At 37.6% G+C, this 22,381-nt stretch overlaps 2 protein-coding genes across 4 annotated transcripts in view; both read left to right on the top strand.

The window, feature by feature from the left end:
- GAR1 (GAR1 ribonucleoprotein) overlaps positions 1-3,378 on the top strand; it is an 11,087-nt gene extending 7,709 nt beyond the window's left edge. For all 3 annotated transcript variants that reach the window (XM_008065515.2, XM_008065513.2, XM_008065514.2), the window contains exons 5-7: positions 858-999; positions 2,638-2,700; positions 3,059-3,378. In XM_008065515.2, the coding sequence (XP_008063706.1) occupies positions 858-999; positions 2,638-2,700; positions 3,059-3,072 (219 nt within the window). In that variant the 3' untranslated portion in view covers positions 3,073-3,378. The remainder of the gene's footprint in view (positions 1-857; positions 1,000-2,637; positions 2,701-3,058) is intronic.
- Positions 3,379-7,358: 3,980 nt separating this feature from the next.
- RRH (retinal pigment epithelium-derived rhodopsin homolog) overlaps positions 7,359-22,381 on the top strand; it is a 17,809-nt gene continuing 2,786 nt past the window's right edge. The window contains exons 1-5 of the mRNA XM_008065518.1: positions 7,359-7,464; positions 12,992-13,182; positions 15,263-15,362; positions 16,200-16,353; positions 17,272-17,440. Coding sequence (XP_008063709.1) covers positions 7,359-7,464; positions 12,992-13,182; positions 15,263-15,362; positions 16,200-16,353; positions 17,272-17,440 — 720 coding nt within the window. The remainder of the gene's footprint in view (positions 7,465-12,991; positions 13,183-15,262; positions 15,363-16,199; positions 16,354-17,271; positions 17,441-22,381) is intronic.

Here is a 22,381-nt window from a genome sequence, read left to right as displayed (position 1 = left end):
CCTGTCACCCAGACTGGAGTGCAGTGGCCGCTCCCGGCCACCGCAGCCTCAACCCGCTGGGCTCCGGCGATCCTTCCGCCTCAGCCTTCCAAGGAGCCGGAACTACAGGCGCGTGCTACCATGCCCGGCTGATTTTTTGATTTATTGTAGAGATGAGGTCTCGCTGCCCAGGTGGGTCTCGAACCCGCGGGCTCAGGCAATCCACTCACCTCAGCCTCCCAAAGGCGCAGGATTACAGGCTGAACTACCGAGTCTGGCTGGTCTTGCTTTTTTATGTTCATGTAATGTTTATTGTGTGCCAAAGTACAAGTGTGTATAAAACTTACATGTTTACTTACTTATTTGAGTTGGAGTCTCTTTTGCCCAGGCTGGAGTGCAATGGCACAGTCAAGACTTACTGCATCCTGGTGACCTCCTGGGCTCAGGCGATCCTTCCACCCCAGCCTTCTGAGTAGCTGGTCTACAGGCAGCTCACTACCACTTGTGGCTAATTTTTTTTATTTTAAAATTTTTTTTAGCGATAAGGTCTTGCTATGTTGCTGAAGCTGGTCTTAAACTCCTGGGCTCAAGCATTCTTCCCACCTCTGCCTCCCAAAATACTGAGCTTACAAGCATGAGGCACTACACCCGGCTTGATCCTTACACAGTTATGTGATGTAGATATTTTATTATCTGATTTTACTGATGAGAAAATTAAGATATTAAGAAATTAAGTCCTTACCTAGAGCTACATAGTAAAAAATGGTAGGTAGCTTTAGGGTTTGAACTCAGGCAGTTTTGACTCTAGTGTTTAGATTCTTAGTGATTATACTATTATCCCTCAGGTATCACACTGATTGCTTCTATTATGCTTCCAGTTTTATATAGATCCATATAAGCTACTGCCACTACAGAGGTTTTTACCTCGACCTCCAGGTGAGAAAGGGCCTCCAAGAGGTGGTGGCAGGGGAGGTCGAGGAGGAGGAAGAGGAGGCGGCAGCAGAGGTGGTGGTAGAGGTGGTAAGTTACTTGGGGAAAATTTCTAATGAGATTTCAAAGTCACGGCTAATTCATATAGTACAACTTAAACTTGCATATAGATAAACCTCCTTTATAGTACTTATTTCTTTTATTAAAGCTGCTTTCGAATATTAGCAGATTGCCCATAGTAATAATGCTTCATTTCAGTGCTTTGCTTAAAAAGAAAAAATCTAATAAAGTATACTTTTGAGGGATTTCCCTTTTGGGGGTTATTCATGTTTTCTTGGGCATTTTAGTAAACTATAAGATTATCTCAACTAAGCTTTTGTTTCTTAGTATCATTGAATGTTGATTATATGCTTAAAACTAGCCATTTATACTTTTGATGTCCATGTATATTGTTTTAATACTCAGCAAAACCTTTCAAGATAGATAATAGTTTTATTTTATGGATGAGGAAATGGAGACTTACAGAAGTTAATTTAACCCACAATTAAAATGCAGATCTTCTGATGTCATGTCAGAAACTCTTACCAATAAATTCATTGATGTGATCTCATTATATTAATACATGCCATTCCCTGAGGCTTTGGCTCATTCATTGTTTAGGCCACTAGATGATGAGCAGGGTTGTGGGGGAGCAGGACTGCAGCATTGATTGAGCTTACACCTAGGATGGGAGGTGAGTGATGGCTTGGTGGAAAGGGAGAGGAGCTGAAAGTTGGGCTTGGCCAGCTTCCACTTTTGCATTGGAGAAGAGAAGGAATTCTGTTGTCATCTTTGTTCTTTCAATTTAATGATCGTTTAACTCTATAAATTTATAGTGTGTTTGGCTTGACATAGGTAGGAGGGGATCTCTTAAAAAGATCTGAATATATTTCTCTCTTCAGTATTTTTGGTGGTGCCTTCTTGGATTTGATGAATAGAGTTCCCATTTTCTTTCTATATTGACTCATATTTAGCATTAAAAAATACACACTAGTCTATTTTCTTAAAACCCTGCTGTATATTTTTTATACCAGCATTTTAGAAGTATATGTTTGTTTCTTCTTTGCGTAATTCAAGCATTCCTTACAAAGGTAGTCCCCAAAATAAATAAAAATGGAGACTGAAAAATAGGAAGCCAAATATATATTGGAGAATGGGAAAATGCTTAAGAAATTTTAACATTTTAAGGCTCATTGACATGATCATCAGCTGTGATCCATTTGTAGCTCAATAACTCTATCTATCATGTATCCCCAAAGCATAGCCATCCATATTTGCCACCCTTTGCTCTTAGGGTAAGCAGCCTTAGTTCCATCCGTACTTACCATATGCAGAAGGTGAGGTGAGGTAATTGCACATTTAACAATAAGGTTAAATCATAATTCAAGTTTACAGGCTTTTTAAAATTAGTAAAATGGAATACTTGTTTAAAAGTTGATAATCTGGGGTTTTAACTTCCCAGTTGGTAAACAAACTACTGGTTTCTCAATTTTTAGCATCTGAAAATTTTTGCATGATAAAATGTGTGAATCTGTATTTATTCTTTATAATTATAGGATTGTATTGATCATTGTAGGCAAATCAGAATATGAGAGGTTATAGTTATTTAATAACTTAATTATTTAATGTTTATACTTATATTACATTGTTATTTAAATATATTACTTTATTTAATATTTCCTTTTGTAGGTGGTTTTAGAGGTGGAAGAGGAGGTGGGGGTTTCAGAGGAGGAAGAGGAGGTGGTTTCAGAGGTGAGTATTACAAGTCTTTAAATGACTGCATTTTTAGAATTGATATTGTCTGATATTTTCTCCTTTTAAGTTTATTTTTCTCGTCAGCAAGTATATAGAACATTGTGGTGTTCTTCGCTAAACCTAATTATGGCTTCATTTTATACTCTACTTTTTCCTTTTAATTTTTTCAGCTGCTTCTAATTTATTTCACTTTATTAGTAATTTGAAAAATAAAGGTGTAATGTGAATGACAGTTAAATTTGGTAAAGTGTGTTGACCAAAGATTACAGGAACTAATGCTGATTTTAAACTTGAGATTTGGGTAATAATTAATCCATTTTCTGTGCCCATAATATTTAAATTTTCTCTTCATCAGGGAGAGGACATTGAGTGTAACAGTTGATCGACTTCACCAGTTGACTTCTGCATTAACCTTCATGGCCTACTTCTACTCTGGATTGGAAACTTCTTTCTTGAGCAAGTCTCGAAGATCTTGGTCATTTTATGACATTGGATCTCATATGTTAGCATCATGCAGAGCACAACAGAACGGTCAATTTTGCTCTAAAAGAGCATGAACAAGTCTTTCTAATGTTTTGTACAGTGCCTGGCACTCTGTGGATGCTTAATGGACAGGAATTTTCGTTTGAAGCATATTAGAATTTTTAAAATAAAATGTTTTATTCCTTTAAGTTATTTAGAGTGTGTGCAAATCTGTTTTTTTGAAGTTAAAAAGAACAACAAAAGCTTAAATTCAGTGAATTGCAGATCGAAAAAAAGGATTTGTTTGCATATATTACTGATATTTAAAAAAATACAGGCTACTTGAGCAGTGTGTTATGATTATTTACAAATTAATACCCTCTTTTGCCTTTTATATGTGAGAACATTAATACCCTTTGATGTATTTCTGTTTTGTATTTTCTTACATAAATTACAATTAGTAAAGCAGTTTCTCTGATTGCAATTAATTGATTTTAAAATTTAAGTCTTATGAATCTATTAAATTTGGCATATCCCTGTTCAAGTGAAAACACTAGTTCAAGAAATGTCTAAAGAAATATTTACTTTTTCTCATGCAGCATATTAATTCCATTAAGTTTTATTAGATGTTTTTCTTTTACTTTTTTAAAGGGACTCTAAAGGGCTAAGATATTATTCACCATAAGTAAATATATGATTTTCTTCTAAATGTCCTGGGTAGGGATGTTCAGAATAAAATTGGTTTTGGTCACCATTGCTAGGGTAAAGAAGTGACCATAGTAGCAAGTTAGAATTCCATGATAAGGAAGCATTTGCCCTGCCATTGGTTTTTTCTCTACTGCACATGCTACTTCTCAGAAGGAATGATGTTTCCATATCATTTGTTAAGTTTTCTAACATACTTGATTAACTCTTGAATACTCATTTTAATATAGCAATACAGCCTATGTCAGTACTTGAGTTTTTCTTACCCTTTTTGATTAATGGAATTGCAGTGGGATTAATAATATATATAGGCCTTAAATGTGATTAATAAATATATTGAAAGTTACTTTTTTCACAGGATGAGGTAATGGTTATACTTTTATAACTCGGGAAGGAAGGTTGTAAAATTTGGGGGTTAGAATTTTTGTTGAGTGTTAGGGCCAGGGTTCTTGCTTTTGGTTTGTAAAGGACATTAGCACCAGAAGGATGATGTCATTGTCCCAAGGGCAAATAATAGTGCAACATTTCTATATATATGTATATTTTAAACATTAAAACTAAAATGGCAGTAATGGAAGTAATGCATAGATTGGTAGACAGGCCACTTGGGGATTTACCCTAGGTATATCTTTTGGTCATTGGCCATCTTTAAGCTTTAATTTCCCTGTCTTTTCCCTTTTTTCCTTATAGTTTCCTTTGGGTTTCCTCTGGGACATTTCATTTTGAGTCAAGTTTACGTGTATTTCTGATCCTCGTCCCAATATAGCTTTTGCGTATCACTCATGAAGGAAGCATGAAGAAGCACTTTGAATATATCTACCTCATATCAAAATCAGAAAGCTGGCAATCTTTCTAATTATTTTTCAGTTTTTTTTTGAGTTGGAGTCTTACTCTGTCACCCAGACTGGAGTGCAGTGGCTGCTCCTGGCCACTGCAGCCTCGACCTGTTGGGCTCTGGCAATCCTTCCGCCTCAGCCTTCCGAGTAGCTGGAACTACAGGTGCGCACTACCACGCCCGGCTGATTTTTTGTTTATTGTAGAGATGAGGTCTCGCCAAGTTGCCCAGGCGGGTCTTGAACCTGCGGGCTCAGGCAATCCACTCATCTCAGCCTCCCAAAGGCGTGGGACTACAGGCTGAGCCCCCGAGCCCGGCTGTTTTTCAGTTTTTAGAAATGATTATTTCTGAAAAATTTTAAGTGGATGCTGCAACTGGGTACTATAAGCTATTATAGAAGAGGAAGGGAGAGTGAACCAGAGCAAATGTAAAGTTTTATTTTGCATACTGAATGAAAGATAAAAGCAAGAAAGAAATGACTTAAAACCCAATAAGCCATAGATTTTTAAAAGAGTGATTTTTCTCACAGGTATTATGCCAGTTGCTTTATGGTTGTGTGTAAATATTTTTTATTATGGGATACTGATGAAATTCACTTTACTAGAAATTAGAGTGTGCCTTTATAAAAATTTGAGTACTGGTAGCTATATGTGTTTTGGGACAGATCAGTCCATCTGTTCAGGTGACAGAACTGAGGCAAAAGGATACCTTGGATCCCTTTCTCCTGTGCCATTCTAAGATTCATAAAATTAAATGAGATGGGTTAATATAGCCCTCTAGTGGTTCTGCTGTATGCTTACACTGTTAACTTTGGTGCATCTAAGCACCTCTTAGGTTTTACCGATACTAGCAAATTTGTTGAGAATCAGATTTTCATCTGGCATAAAGAATATAGAAGAAAAAGTAGCAAGGTTACCTTATTCTGACAATGCATGTTTATGTTAGAGTAACCCATTTTCAGGTTATAACATGATAATCCAGAATATTATTACCATTGCAATATAAATGATTAAATTCAGATACCTTGCTGATACATGCTGTTATTACTATAATCAGATAACAAATTAATTACTCATGCATATGAAACTGTAGGGTAAATTAACTGGGGTAGATAGTAGAGTTGATCATGTTATATCCATGCTATGAAATATATAGTTGTTAGTAGCTAGTTATTTATAACTTAGTTTAGATTTATTGACCTGGAATTTATAATATGACTTTAGGGAAAAACAAGTTGCATAACGTTTACACACACATATACAAGGAATATATTTCCTTATATGTATTTCCTAATTTTTGTTTTAAAAAAGTGGCTAGGTGTTTGTGCCTATAATCCAAGTACTTTGGGAGCCCAGGACTTCAAGATCAACCTGGACAATATAGACTTAGTCTCTCTTAAAAAAAAAAAAAATTAGCTGGGCATGTTGGTATGTACCTGTACTCCCAGCTTCTTTGGAGGCTGAGGCGGAAAGATTGCCTGAGCCCAGTAGGTCGAGACTGTGATGAGCTGTGATTATGCCACTGCATTCCAGCTTGGGCAACAGAGTGAGACCTTGATACCCTGAAGAACTCAAATCACTCTATAGAAAAGATACCTGCACATGTATGTTTATCGCAGCATTGTTCACAATAGTAAGAACCTGGAAGCGACCATGCTGCCCATCAAAAGAGGACTGGATTAAAAAAATGTGGTACATATACACGATGGAATACTACACAGCCATAAAAAAGAACAAAATCATGAATTTCACAGCAACCTGGATGGAACTAGAGTCTATAATACTGAGTGACTTCTCACAGAACAAAGACCTGAGTATCATATGTTCTTACTCATATAGTGAACCTTGAATATCCAACTTGATACTATAAGAAAATGACTGACAGTGGTGGGAAACGATGTGGGGGAGGGGAAGGGAGATGGGATTAACAGTAGTAAATATCTGTCTGGGGATGGGGAGACACTGAACGAAGCATATTTGTATACCTAACCCTTAACTGTACCCCACAATATCATAATAAAAAATATTGATTAAAAAAAAGTAGAGGAAGCATCAAACCCTGTATGAATATATGTTAATATAAGCAGAGAAAAGTATAAGAAAGGTTATACACCAGACAATATTGGCATCTTTAGGGGAATGAGACTTGGAAGTATGGGGGGAGGTTACTTCTTTATCTCTAATATTTAAATTGCCAAGAAAAAAAGGGAATTGAAATGGAAGAACTTGAAGGGTCAACAGAAATCAGGAACCTTAACTGAATAGTTTTAGAGGACTAAGGCTGGTTTTTAATTTCAGAACTGATTTTCAGTAGAAATCAGTTGAATCAGCTCCTGCACTGATTTTCTGAGTTTGTTTAGTTAGGATGTGTGTACTTGATAATCTCCAATTTGTGTCCAAATTGGCTAAATTGTGTGTTGCTTGGAATTTATTTATTTTTTACTAATAAGCTTTTCCCTTATTCTGGGAATTAAAATTCTTTCCTCTGTAGTCCAATTAAAATTGTTAAGGGAGGGCTTGTATGAAAAGGCCCTTCTTTGAATTCTCTAAGTGGAAATGATTGGTCCTGAGAAATCTTTCCTCAGCAACTCATAGAACAGTTCATAATTATTGGAGGCTTATTATGAAGGCTGTCTCAATATCTTCCCTCCAAAATGCTAAAGAATGATTTAGGCAACAGTTCAGACTCTAAAAATGAAGATGGCTCGGTCTTTTCACAGACTGAACACAATATTGTTGCGACTTACTTGATTATGGCAGGTATGGATGTTTAATTATTAGCAGTTATCTTGCTTTAGAATGGGTAAAGAAAAGCAGATTCTCAGCATAAGCCTATAGAAAGTATGTATTTCTTCAAGTTTCATATTTGCCAGCCTCAGCAATCACAGATCTGGAGTTGGTTTGTTCATGTGTTGAATGAGGTTGATAATACTCTTTCAGGGCTGTAAAAATCACAGAGAAAGGTGAAAGCATTATTAATGGTGTATCGTGTCACAAGCTATTTTTGATTTTGATAATATGAGAGCAGTGAGGTGGGGCTAGGAATGGTTTCTATACAATGAATGCTTCTTTTAAAAAAACTTCCTTATATTTGGTTATTACATTATCAAAGTAAGTTTTTGCTGGGGAAGACATTGCACCATGGCAAAAATTTACTTTTGTCTCATTTACCATACTCATACATAATTTGCATATTTATGTTCTTGGTGATAAAATCTAGCCGAAGATTGAAAGATTCTGGAAAGAAAATCAAAAGTTTTAAAAAGACACAGCAGTGTATATTGCTGTTGAGGATGGAGTCTGAAAATTCAACTGGTTCCTAAATGTGATATTGGAAAACGTCTAAGCTTTGGAATTTTTAGTGTCTACAATTGTGAACAAAGTTCCTATATAATTTCATTCTTCCATTTTCTTATCTGTAAAAAAAGAGAAGAATAAGTTACTTGTCATGACTGTTGTAAGGAGTAAAATTAAATGACACAAATGCACCTAAATGACTTATGCAATAGGTGTTGGATAAACATTTGTTTCTTTCTCTATACTATACACACTCCTAAGGCAGATATTGGATTAATAGAAGGGCTTGTTTGCAGAAAAAAAGGGATGGGGGAAATGATAAGAAGTTATTTATCGTTTTTTATATATTGGTTGAATTGTGCACCTTTAATATTGAGCAGTCAATTTCAGACTTTATGTAGAGTAACGATCGTTAGAAGTAACTCATGTTGGGTTCATTATTTTTGGGGTTGACTTTTATGACAAATTTCAAACATTCAAAAGTAGAGTGAAAAGTATAAGCCTCCTATATCCAGTTTATTCTTTATAATTGTTTAATTTTTGTCTCATAATTTAGAGTATTCAATTAGAAGTTACGAGTTCCTCAGTTAATTTTAGTGACATGTTAGCGGGTTCATTTGAGTATCTCTTTTATGGTAAGTACGACAAGTTCTATTTTCTATTTAATTGTTTCCTTTTTGCAAAAAAATGAGAAGACTCATTATAACAATTATATGGAAATAATTTGTATACAAGTATTTGAGTTAGTTCATTTTTTTTAGATGACCAAAAACAAAAAACAAAAATCACCAGAAAACAACAACAACAACGAAAAAAACTATCCTTTTTTAATCTGGTTACAAAAGTAGCATGCAGAAAATGTTCTATCTAGTTTTTATCTCTATAAAAGTAATAATAGTAATCTTACTGTTAATGTCATGATCTGAATATTTGCTCTATGCCAAGAGCTCTTCTAAAACCTTACAAGGTACAAAATAATTAATCTTTACAATAATTCAGTAAGTTACTTTTCAGTTTTATTTCTCCAGTTTATACACATGAAAGGTTTAAGAAACTTGCCCAACACACACATCTACTAAGTGGCTACTTAGGACTTGAAACGGGCAGTTTGGTTCTAGAGCCCTCAAGAGTTACCCCAAGAGTTGGTTTAATCAAGGTGTATGTGTTTGTGTTTTTGGTAGCTGAACTGAAGGGAGCATATCGCACTTCATTATGCTTCTGTTCTGCCCCTGTACCAAGCATCTGTTGTTCTTTAGATCCCCTAATTTTCCTCCTTGAACAAATTTAGATCAAGGTTGAGTGCAGTGGCTTTGAGAGGAGGATCTCGAACTCAGGAGCCTGAACAACATGATGAGACCTCACCTCTACAAAAAATTTTTTCAAAATTAGTCAGGCTTGGTGGTGCATACCTTTAGTTCTAGTTACCTAAGAAGCTGAGGTCAGAGGATCACTCGAGTCCAGAAGGTTGAGGCCGCAGTGAACTGTGATCATGCCATTGCATTCCAGCCTGGATGACGGAATGAAACCCTGTCTCAAACAAACAAACAAAAAAATCAAAACTATTGAAGAAATGAGTGAAGTGAAAGCATTTATTTCATTTGTTACTTCTACCAAGAACCCATTTAAATTTTTCATTTTTGATTTAATTTTAATTTAATCTTCCATTTAGCTCTTAGCTCCTACAAACTTACCAACTTCCAAGCAACAGATATTCTGTTAATTTAGTATACTTGAGCACTCTCCCTTTCTCCATTAAAGGCTGGGAGGCAAGAGGGCATGGTGAATTTAATGATCTGAAATAAATTCCTTTTGGATGAATTGTAAAATGGTGAAAGCCAGGGCTAAAGAAGATGGCTGAGTACCAGGCAATGAAGAACCACGAGAGCCATAAAGGTGATAGGGAGTCACTGAAGGGTTCTGAATGGGAATGACATGATCTGATTCATTTTAGAAATGTGCCATAGTGGTAGCAAAGCACATAGGAGGGCATTGCAGTGATCCTGAGGAGGGAGTAATGGCAGTGAGGATAGAAAGAAGTTAAGAGCTAGAAGGGGCTGGATGTAGTGGCTCACGCCTGTAATCCCAGCACTTTGGGAATTGCTTTAGCCCAGGACCAGCCTAGACAAAATAGACCTTGCCTCTACAAAAAGAAAAAAAAAAAAAATCAGCCAGGTGTGGTGTCGTGCACCTGTAGTCAAGCTACTCAGAAGTCTGAGGTGGGAGGATTGCCTGAGCCTAGGAGGTTGAGGCTGCGGTGAGTCATGATCTGTGCCACCGCACTGGATAGGGGAGAAGGAGAGGGAGTATGAAAGGCGACCCCAGGTTTCTTTTTTGTGATGCTGTCTGTCAAGATCAGATCTTGATGATACCTGGGGAAGAACAGGTTTGGGTCAGGAGGAAAAGTCTCTTGAGTTCAGTTTGAGAGATATCCGATAAAAGACTGGGCACATGGGTTTGAATATTATGAGACTGATCTGAAAAGTATCAGCATATGTCCTTGGATATGAAGAAATCTCTCAGAGTGTTTTTAATGTGAGAAGAAAGGGGTCTAGGACAGAAAGTGGGACAATGCACATATTAAATATGGTAGAGATGAAGAAAGAAAGAAAGTAGATCAAGAAGGATCCATCAGAGAGATTGGCAGGAAGTTGCAGAAGCCAAGGGGGAAATGTCTCAAGAGTGAAGGAGAGGTCAACATCAACTGTGACAGAGTTTAGACTTATTGAAAGATGGGGCATAACGGAAATCTATCAAGTGATCTTTTGTCTAACCATTCAAACACCTACAGCTTGGGACACAAGGCAGAATGCTTGAGACAGCTGCAGGAAAAATAGAGAAAAGAGATCTTTACCTCTTACCCCCTGCTATTTCAAAGACTCCTAAAAGTATAAGTTACTTGTTTTTAGCTGTGTGCTCAGTAGGCAACGATTTACTGCACTGTTTGTATCTAACCTTAAAAAAACATCAAGTTTGTACCTAGCCCCAAAAGTCTTAATTTCAAGTTCTTTGGAGTATTTCTTATACACATGCTCAATATTAGATGCTGAAAATGGAACCAAAGAAGCATCACATTTGCTATCACTGTGTACTAATTATCCTGAAGGTATAATGAAAACTAAGCAATATGATTTGAAGTTGTGACCCATTTACTAAATAAATCTATATGTCACATACTCAAAAAAATACGGAAACCACGAGGAGCCTGAAATCTCTATGAAAAGACTAGGAATATGTAAGAGTCAAATAAAATAGCATCACATAAGATATAAGTATATATAAGATATAGTATATAAAGTATATAAGATCTAAGATATAGTATAACATAAGCAAGTACTTTGGAGATTTAGGGAAAAGAATACGGTGTGAGTTGGAGAAGTTTTGGGGCAGAACTGGGCAGAATTCTGAAGAACGGCTAGCCTTTGGGTGAGTAGAGGAAAGGAATAAGGTGTTCCAAGCAGGAGAAATATGAGTCACAATTTACAATAAACATGGTGTATTTGATAAATAACCACAATGGAGGGTTTGCTTGACAATTGTGGAACTTTCCTGATAGAGAATGACAACAGACTGAGGCAAAAAGTTTAGGACATTTAAATGTTTATCCAATAGGCAGTGGGGAGTATTAGAAATTTTGAAGAGAAGAACTATGGGTAGTTCTATGCTGTAGCAAGTTTATTCTGCCAACAGCATAGAGGGGAATAAAAAAACAATCTGGAAAGTTAGTTTAACAGTATGCGAAGACAGAAGTTCTGACTGAAGTGCCAAGATAATAGTTCTTGCTTAGCGGACACTGTGTGTTGATACTTGGAAGCCTTCCCTCTCTCTTCAACAATAGCTGGAGATTGCTCACTGAGGAAGTACATTGGGGAACACAATTCTATTCTTGCGTGTTACACAACCCTCCTTTATTCCCTAGGAATCCAGTCATGGTTCCAGCTTTTTGGCTGAAATCTCTTCACCTCAATTGCCATGGTCAGGGCCTAGTATGCCCTGCATTTGGCTTGTGGGAAACTTATACATCCGCAGCATTAGGGGATGTTGATCAGGCTAACATGCACATGCTGTTCACTCAGCAATAATTCTCAGTGAAATTAATACAATGGCATTTTGATTAATATGTTTAGTCATCAGTCTACCAGAGTTCAGCCAACTCCGGGGCACTGACAATGTTGAGTTTCTGGACCTGCAAGCAGAGTCAGATCCCAGATTGCAGAAAGTTGTTTAGGGTGGTTTCACCCTTGGTGCTTTTCAACGGACCAGAATACTGGCTCAACTTCTTCTCTGGATAGTCCAAGCTTGCAGTGTGCATTCTTCTATAGGTAGGGGTGTGTGTGTGTGTGTGTGTGTGTGTGTGTGTGTGTGTGTGTGTGTGTCGCACGTGCATGCTAGATGAAGAATTCAGTTGTGGACATGTTGAATTTCAAGAAATACTGGGACAGATGTGTTCTTACACATGGTAGATGCTTAATCAATGTTTAATGGCAATGAGTTGAACGAAAAGATGTGGAATTGGAGCACGTGTCATGGCTTGAAATAGTGACAAAAGTGCTGTTAGGATAGAATGATAAATGAAACTTGAGAAAGGCATGTATGGAAAAGAAGAGTCTCAGGCCTCACGAAGGAGGAGGAGGAAGATAAGCTGCCAACGAGGGTGTGGTCAGTCATCGTGTATTCTAAAAATTAGCAGGAGAAGTGTCATGAAAACCAATGAGGAGTTTGAAGTTCAGAGTGGTCAATCATGATGACATTAAAACCAACCTTCAGTGTTGGCTTGTGCATTTGGCAATTTTTTTGTGTTTTAATTTTCTTATTTCTAATTCACAGAAGGGACGTGACGATTCTGCCATTTTAAGAACAGCAGGAGCTCAGCAACTAAAAGAACTAAAATAGATTTGCTGTGTTTTTAATGGAGCTTAAATATTTAATTTTGATTCTACTTTTAAACATTCACACTAAACAAAATGCATGATATTTTTATGTGTGTTCTCAGGTATGATAAGTATTCTCAGCAACATAATAGTTCTGGGCATCTTCGTAAAGTACAAGGAACTCCGGACACCCACAAATGCAATTATTATTAACCTGGCTGTTACTGATATAGGGGTCAGTAGCATTGGCTATCCCATGTCTGCTGCCTCAGATCTATATGGAAGTTGGAAATTTGGCTATGCAGGCTGTCAGGTATTGGAGATCTTTAGAATGAAAGCAAAATAAAGTAGATCAAAGAAATGTAAATTTAAAGGTCTAAAAAAAATCCTAATATTTAAATCTAATAAGATATTATAGGATAATAGATATGGTGATTCTATGGAAAATAGCTTCAGAAGTGACTGGGGATATATTCGTCAGTAAGAGAAATAAAATCACTAACCATTGTTACATTTTCAAAACTCCCCCAACCCAAAGGAAACAATGAACTAACAACACAACTAGCATTCAACTAGAGGTGAAGAGTGATAATTTGTATATCCAAATAAAAATTTGTATGTTATATCCAAATAAAAATTCAAAAATAAATACTCTGTTTTTTTCAGTTGAAACTCTAAAATATTTAATGACTTAATCATAATATCAGAAGAATGCAGTTAAGCTACCACATTATTGTTTTTTCCTATAGAAAGTTTTCCACGAGACTTGTTTTTTAAATACATTTACTGTTATTTTTAATAAAAAGAAAATGGATTAATAGTGATTTGCTTTAGGATAGTAGGCAAATATTACTTTTGGTCTATTTTTTAAAGTTTATTATTTTATCTATTTATTTAGTAAAAATACAGAGAATAAAATGAGAGTATTAGAGAACACTGGATGTCCATGTGTGTATTAACCAGTTTTGTCAAATATTAATGTTTTGCAATCTGTTCTTTTTTTGAGTCAGAGTCTCACCTTGTCACCCAGGGTGGAGTGCACTGCCACGCTCACGGCCACAGTCACTGCAGCCTTGACCTGCTGGACTCAGGCTATCCTTCTGCCACAGCTTTCCAAGTAGCTGGAACTACAGACTCATGCCACCATGCCCAGCTAGTTTGTGTGTGTGTGTGTGTGTGTGTGTGTGTGTGAGATTTATTATAGAGACGAGGTTTCACCAAGTTGCCCAGGGTGGTCTTGAACCCGAGCTCAGGCAATCCTCTTGCCTCAGCCTCTCAAAGTGCTGGGCTTACAGGCTGAGCCACCGCGCCTGGTCTTTTTTTCTTTTTAAAGATATAAAACTTTACAGATGCTGCTAAAGGCCACTGCATGCCCATCCCAAGCTTATTCCCTTCCCTTCCATTCATGTTTTTCTATCTTACCACATGGTTATGTGCACATTAGCCAGACATTGTCTGGATATTTTAGATTTTGTGTAAGTGATAGCATATTGTTTGCATTATGCAATTTCCTTTCATTGTTAGATATTATGTTTTTGATGTTTATCCATGTTGATGGATGTGGCTGTAAGTCATTCATTTTACCTGCTATATAATATTTCATTTTACGAAAATAGCCTAATATACTTTTCATTTTACTGTTATTGAGAATGTATTTCTATTTTTTTCTATAACAAGCAAGGTTTCTATACATTCTCATACATATCTCTGCAATATCTGAGTTTCTCTTGACACATTACTTAGGAGAGGAATACTTAGGTTGTAGGGAATTTCATCTCCAACTTTATTAGAGATGGTCAAATTGCTCTGCAAAAAAAAATGGCTTTTCCAGTTATGAGAACTTGTAGTTACTCAACAATTTCCCCAACACTTGGGATTGTCAGACCTTTAAATTTTCATTTTTGTGAGTGTGAAGTGCCATCCTATACTTTGTATTTTTTTAAATACTTACTGTGGTTGTATAGCTTTTATTTCATAAACATTCCAATGTAAATGGGTTTGTGTGAATAACCCATTCATCACTAGGTCATTTTTCTATTGCTTTTGTCTTTTTCTCCTGTTGAATTCCTATCTTCTGAATACTAACCTTTTGGTTATATACAATGTACCTTAATTTCTGGTTGTTCTGCATTGTTTGAGTATGTTATATAGATGTTTCACCATAAGTCTTTACGTTGTTTAAAAATTCATTTTAATGAATGAAATCTCATAAATTCCTTTTTTAAACCAGGTACAAGCTGACAATGGAAAATGTATTTTAAAGTAGTAAAACAACAACAGAAAAACCCACTTAGTATATTTAAAGTATATTCTAACAAACAACAGAACAATACTTTAAATGTTTCTTGGGAGGATGTTTAGAATGGTGGAGCCTTTCCAATTTTGATTTTCAGATTTATGCTGGATTGAATATTTTTTTTGGAATGGCAAGCATTGGATTACTCACAGTCGTGGCCGTGGATCGATACCTGACCATTTGCCGTCCTGACATAGGTACAGCACTTTTCTCAGCTTTCTTAATGAATCCATTTCTTGACTAATGGACACTCAACATGCATTCAGTTTCAAAAATAAACATAATGATTGTTGTTCAAAAGTTTCAGTGGAGGCTGGACATTGTGACTCACACCTGTAATCCCAGCATTTTAGAGGCCGAGGTGGGAGGATCACTTGAGCCCAGGAGTTCAAGACCAACTTGGGCAACATAATGAGACCTCGTCTGTACAAAAAAAATTAAAATAAAATAGTTGGATGTGGTGGCACACGCTTGTAGTCCCAGCTACTCAGGAGGCTGAAGTGAGAGGATCACCTGCAACCAGGGGTAAAGGCTGCGGTGAGCTGTGATCCTGTTACTATACTTCAGCCTGGGACATAGCATGATCCCTTGACTCAAAAAGAAAAGAAAAAAAGTTTCAATGGCTTCCTATTGTACTTAGAATAAAATTCAAATTTTGAAAGGCCACCTGTAAGACCTTGCAAAATCTGGCCCCTGATTACCTTTCTGGGTTTGGCTAGTGCCACTTTCTGGGTTTGGCTAGTGCCACACTTTAGGGTACTGGCCACGCCCTTTTCCACTTTGGGGTTTTTGTATATCTTGTTTTTCTAGGCTGGGAAAGCTCTTCTCCCTCCTTATCCTTTGGCTGATCCTTTTTATCATTTAGGTTTTAGCTTGTGTCATTTTTTTCAGAAGGAGAATTTACATAGATTAAGAGTTTAGTGAACTAAGGTGCTCTATAAAGAATCTACTTGATGACAATTTTGAATCATCAATTAAAGCAAAGTGAGTCCCATCCTTGGCAAAAGTTGCTAATATTTCATGCTTGATAACAGGGAGAAGAATGACCACCAACACTTACGTCGGCATGATTCTGGGGGCCTGGATCAATGGCCTGTTCTGGGCTTCGATGCCTATTGCAGGGTGGGCTACTTATGCCCCAGATCCTACTGGGGCTACCTGTACCATAAATTGGCGGAAAAATGATGCGTAAGAGACTAGTTTACACCTTATACTCAAATGCTTCTAATACAGACATTTCCTCATCCTTTCAACTTTAAGCTCAGATCACATGTTTATCATACAGAGTGCAGCTGCGTGCTTCCTTGGCAGAGATGATGTGATTTAAGCAAAAGTGGAAACCGAGAGAAGCAAATTATGCTTCCACTGTCTTCCCTACTCTGTCCCTTTGTCCCTTTCCATTGTTCTCTCCTAAGACAGGAGGGCAGTAGGTACCAATCATCCTTCTGGTATCTGCACATCTCAGAGGTAGGATCGTGAGTAGGAAGAGGATCAGTGAAGCTAGGCAGAACGCAGCTCTGGCCAAAACCTGGCTGCCTCCGCTGCTGTCTATTCAAGATGATCTGGTGTTCAAGCTTGTTCTGAGAACTATTTAGCAAAAGTACAATAGCTGCAAAGATTTACCTATTAGTGATTCTCCTATATATTTTCCAGGGAAAAGATGATAATGTAGCTCATTAAAGAAAATGAAAGATGACTTAGAAAAATAGAAAATTTTAATGGAAAAATTAACAGAAAATCTCTAAATCTCAAACTAAATCTGGAGAGTCAAAAAGTAAATAATTTAGGGTTTATAGGCCAGATGGTCTCTGTCACAGCTATTTAACTCTGCCATTATATTGTGAAAGCAGTCATAGATAGTATGTAAATAAGTGTGCATGTCTGTGTTCTAATAAAACTTTATATACAAAGATGGTTGACAGACTGGAATTGGCCCACAGGACATGGTTTGCCAACCCCTGGTCTAGATGAACTAAAAGCCAAATCTACTTCGTAAGCTATTTAACAATATAATGACTGCCAGTATTAGTTCTCATAATTATTTCCCCCTTCTCCTTCCCTCATTTAGAACATTGAGTAGTCATGATTGCCTTTCCTTATTTTCAGAACTTTTGTGTCTTACACGATGGCAGTTATTGCGATAAATTTTATTGTGCCCTTGACAGTGATGTTCTACTGCTATTACCACGCCACCCAATCCATTAAGCATCACGTTGCCAGTAACTGCGTGGAGTCCCTCAACAGAGACTGGTCAGATCAGGTAGATGTAACAAAGGTAAGACTTGAGACATTCTTTTTTGTTATCAAGTTTTGACACATACATAAATGAAAGAGTCCGTTGGCCCACCACATTCTCCTCTCCCACATCCCCAATTCCCACTCCAGCTCTTTCTTCTGTGTCTGCCTCATTTCTGAATGATGTGCTTATCTGCCCTCTGGATATTTTTGTTTGCTATCATCTCTTGATTTCCTGGATGGTGAGAATTTATTTCTCTTAGGCCTGCTCCACTCTGCCCTCATACCTTTCTCCCTCCTTACTTGTCAGTATAATGTTAACAATATTTGACCAGGCATGGTGGCTCACACCTGTAATTCCAACACTTTGGGAGGCTGAGGTGGGAGAATTGCTTGAGCCCGGGAGATTGAGACCAGCTTGACCAACACAGAGAGACCTCATCTCTACAAAAAATAAAAACATTAGCTGGGCGTGGTGGTGTGCATTTGTAGTCCCAGGTATTCAGGAGACTGAGGCAGAAGGATTGCCTTTGCCCAGGAGGTCAAAGCTACTGGTGAACTGCCATCATGCTACTACACTCTAACCTGGGTGACAGAATGAGACCCCGAATTAAAAAAAAAACAAACCCAAAATCAAAATTAATATTAAAATATTGAACAAAATATACAATTTTAAATAAAGACAAAATCTGACTTTGCACTTATACAACTCACCTCACCCATTTGCCCTAATCCTGACCTGACAATATCATTCAATCTTTCTATTACATTTTTAACGTTTGTCTCACTTTTATAGATAGGTTAAAAATCATTTTTATTGATAAAAGAGTTATGTTATACTCCATTCTCCTTTTTACTGACTTCCTCTTCTTGTTCTATGCATCTATATCTTCTCTAATTTCCATGATGGCATGTATATATTTACATTTTCCTTCTGTTCACCACATGTTTTTTGCTCCCCTTGAGTTCCTGCACTGTTTTTTTCTCTGCCTGTTGGGAGCCGGCCGTGGAGGCCTGCCTGAGCGTTAGGGATCCAGGTGGGCTGCGGACCCTGAGACCACCAGGTTGTGTTCAGGAGCTGAAGGCCCATTTCCTCCTTCCTTCTTTGTTGTTTGTCCACTAGCAGGGACTTTGATGATCTAAGCATGAAGTTCTGAGAGGATGACAGGCATGGCCGACTCTAGGGATCCATTGTTCCCGTTTCTCACAGACTGCAGTTTCGGCTTTAAACTTAACACAGTTCAAACTCAGGTCACATTTGGGAGCCTTATATATGGTACAAGCTTCTTTATAAGATTTAAAAGTATATTTGTAGAATTAGTATATACATTTAGAGAGCTGTTTCCAGCTTTAGATGGTATAGATGATTATCTAGAGTTACCAGAAATGGCCCAGCATGAACTTTGGACTGGGCTACATTCCTAAGGGCCCAGTGTCCACTTTGGGCTGGGCTGCATTCTTTTAAACCAGTTTTTAGTTACAATTAGTGTAAGTTTTTTCTACTTATAATAGAAACTGAATTTATTTTATTCATAGAAAGTATTGTAGAATAGGTCATGCTGCGTGAGGGAATTATGTTAGTTCAAGCATGATCAAACATGATACTTTAAAGGTTTTATAAGAATACAGCTAACTTTTGAAATTTCATTGTTCCCACTTTCTACTAATTGCAGTTTTGGCTTTAGTACAATTACAGTTTGTATTTGGGTTTTATTTTAGAAGCTTTGTTGCTGATGATCAGCTTTATGTATTAGGATCAGGAATTAGAAACTTTCATAGAAATTAGGATAGATATATAGGACTTGAGAATAGCAATTTTGTTAAGAGATTGTAGTCTATTGTTCCAAAAAGTGGCCCACCATGAACCTTGGACTGGGCCACATCCTATAGAACCCAGCGTGATCTTTGGACTGGGCCACATTCTTTAGGAACTGGTTTGAGCTATAATTAAGAGTTTTTTATAGTACAGGTAAAATTAGCACAGAATAGAAAGGTATTAGGATTTAAGTCAGTCATTAGGCATTGGATATGTATAAGTTTTATAAGTTATTGATTATTAGAATATTATGATGTTAGAATTGTTGTATTGTTTGTGAGGAACATTAACCAAGCATAAGGAACAGTGAAATAATATTGGGATTGTCCTTCCTCATGCTTGAGAAAACATCTGGTGGGTGGGGGACGCCCCTCCTGCACCTGGCTTTGTGTTCACGTGAAAGACTTGTGAGACTGTCTGTGTAAAATTTGGGGATAAATACCTGCTGTAACTTTCAATAAACGGCTTCTGCTCAATTCACTGAACAATTGTCCACTTTCTTTCTTTCTTCCTCTTTATATCTATCCCTCCATCTTTCTTTCTTTTAATATCTATCCCTACTACAGAATCGGTTTCTGCACTAGACAGAGTTCAGTCTTTTTCTTCCTCCCCCTTTCTCTTTCTTTCTCTTTCTTTCTCCAGAATAATTGCCGACACTGCCCCACCTTCCAGGGACCCTCTAAATCTCTCTGCAGGGGCTGGCCCCCCGTATCTGCCTGTCAGTGTAAGAGTTTCCTCAGTATCTGGCAGTCAGTGATTGTCCTCTCATATCTAAGAGAGATGCATTAAAAGTTGATTGCAAGCTTGGAGGTGCTGTTTCTTTTGGGAGGATTTCTAGCTGTCTTTATCTCTAGTTATTTATTCTGGGCAGATCAGTTTCCAAGGAAAATATTCTCTCATATTTCATGTTCCTAGGTGGTAGGTACAAGGGTGCCAGTATGCTCACAGTCAGTGAAGGGAGGGCGTGGCATGCAGACTCCCCTCTGTTTAGTACCCCTCTGCCCCACTGAGCCCCTGTCCCTGAGGCCTGAGTCTCCCTCCTTTAGCCTTTTCTAGGCTGAGCCTCTGGAATTCTTCCAGGGAGAGGAGAGGGCAGTTACTGAGTGGATGGAGTGGACGAGAGAAAGGATCTGCAAGTCTGACTGCTTTTTTTGGCAGATTTCAGCCAGTTCTGTTTTGTACTCCATGCACACCCCCACATTCAGAGCTGTCTTGTACCCTCAGTATCTAGACTCTCTGTAGTTCTGTATTCTGTAAAATGGATCAGTTGGTAACTAGTTTTCCTCACTGTTGGCTCTTTCTAACATAATGTATTCATTCATTCATTCATTCATTCATTTTTTGAGTCAGAGTCTCACTCTGCCACCCAGGCTGCTCTGAACTCCTAGGCTCAAGCAATCCTCTGGACTTAGCTTCCCAAAGTGCTTGCATTACAAGCATGAGCCACCACACCCCCGCCTTATATTTATTTTAAAATAATTGTCATGTCTATTTCTACTTGTCCAACAGTTATTGTTCCCATTTTATGTGTGTGTGTGTGTGTGTGTGTGTGTATCTCTATATATCTTGTTTAATCTCTGATTCTCTGTTCTTATGGGTTTATGTATTTTTAAACCCTTTTTTCATCATTTTAGCAGGCAATCAGGAGAAAATAATGTAAAAATTATAATTGCACATTTAAACAAAATGCAAGGATGCTCTTTCACAAAATTATCTACATTGTATATACTATATATGCAGCTCAAATATACTGTGTTAGAATTCACTAAGCTTAAGATAGAGCTTTGTTTCCAGATTTAGTTTAGAAAGTTAGAAAGTTGTTCTTTTAGATGAGCAGATAATCACAGTGAAAGCAAAATAATAATAATAATTTAAAAAGCTATGCTAGCGGTTCATAACACAAAGACTAAGTGAGGTGGGATGGGTTTTCATCTGTCCTTCATCAAAGTCAACTGTTATAACTGTACCCTAGAACACTGAAAGAAAGCATTCTTTACACACTGCATGTACATAGCATTCTTTTTTTTTAAAAAATGTTTTATTTTGAAGATGTGGGGTACAGTTCAGGCTTAGGTATACAGATGTTCATTATGCAGGTACTCTAGTTGATGAGGTGTGCCTGCCCTCTCCTGGCAGTTTCCCACTACTGCCAATCTCCTACCCCCGCCCCCGCAGTTTCCAACTATTGCCAATCCCTTTCTTATAGTTTTATAATTGTGTAGCATTTTTTAAATTATAAAGATGTGGGGTACAATTCAGGGTTAGGTATACAAACACTGATTATGCAAGTACCCTTGTTGATGAGATATGCCCCTCCCTCCCCTAGCAGTTTCCCTCAACTGCCAATCCCACCCCTCCTCCCCTAACAGTTTCCCACTACTGCCAATCCCTTTCTTATAGTTTTATAATTGTTCAAGGTCCACTTATGAGTGAGAACATATGGTACTCTGTTCTTTGTTTCTGTGATAGATCACTGAGTATGATCGACTCCAAATCCATCCAAGTTGCTATGAAGTCCATATATTTGTCCTTCTTTTTGGCTGCAAAATATTCCATTGTGTATATGTACCACATTTTCTTTATCCAGTCCAGCTTCAATGGGCAACATGGTTGGTTCCATGTTTTTGCTATTGTGAATAGAGCTGCAACAAACATATGTGTGCAGGTATCTTTTTTGTAGAATGATTTGAGTTCCTTCGGGTATATTCCCAATAGGGGAATTGCTGGGTCATATGGAAGGTCAATTTCTTATTCTTTCAGAAATTGCCACCCTGTCTTCCAAAGAGGTTGCACTAGTTTGCATTCCCACCAGCAGTGTAGAAGTATTCCTTTTTCTCTGCATCCTCGTCAGCATCTGTTGTTGTTTGATTTATTTATTTATTTAGAGTTGGAGTCTCACTCTGTCGCCCAGATTGGAGTGCAGTGGCTGCTCCCAGTCACTGCAGCCTTGACCTGCTGGGCTCTGGCGATCCTTCTGCCTCAGCCTTCCAAGTAGCTGGAACTACAGGCACGTGCTACCACACTCGGCTAATTTTTTTTGATTTATTGTAGAGATGAGGTCTCGCCAAGTTGCCCAGGTGGGTCTCTAACCTGCAGACTCAGGCAATTCACTCACCTTGGCCTCCCAAAGCGCGGGATTACAGGCTGAGCCACCGAGCCCAGCTG

This window comes from Carlito syrichta, unplaced genomic scaffold, assembly GCF_000164805.1.
Source record: "Carlito syrichta isolate Samal-C Ts95f unplaced genomic scaffold, Tarsius_syrichta-2.0.1 Scaffold308583, whole genome shotgun sequence".
NCBI classification, from domain to species: Eukaryota; Metazoa; Chordata; class Mammalia; order Primates; family Tarsiidae; genus Carlito; species Carlito syrichta.
This window is presented reverse-complemented; position numbering and strand designations above follow the sequence as displayed.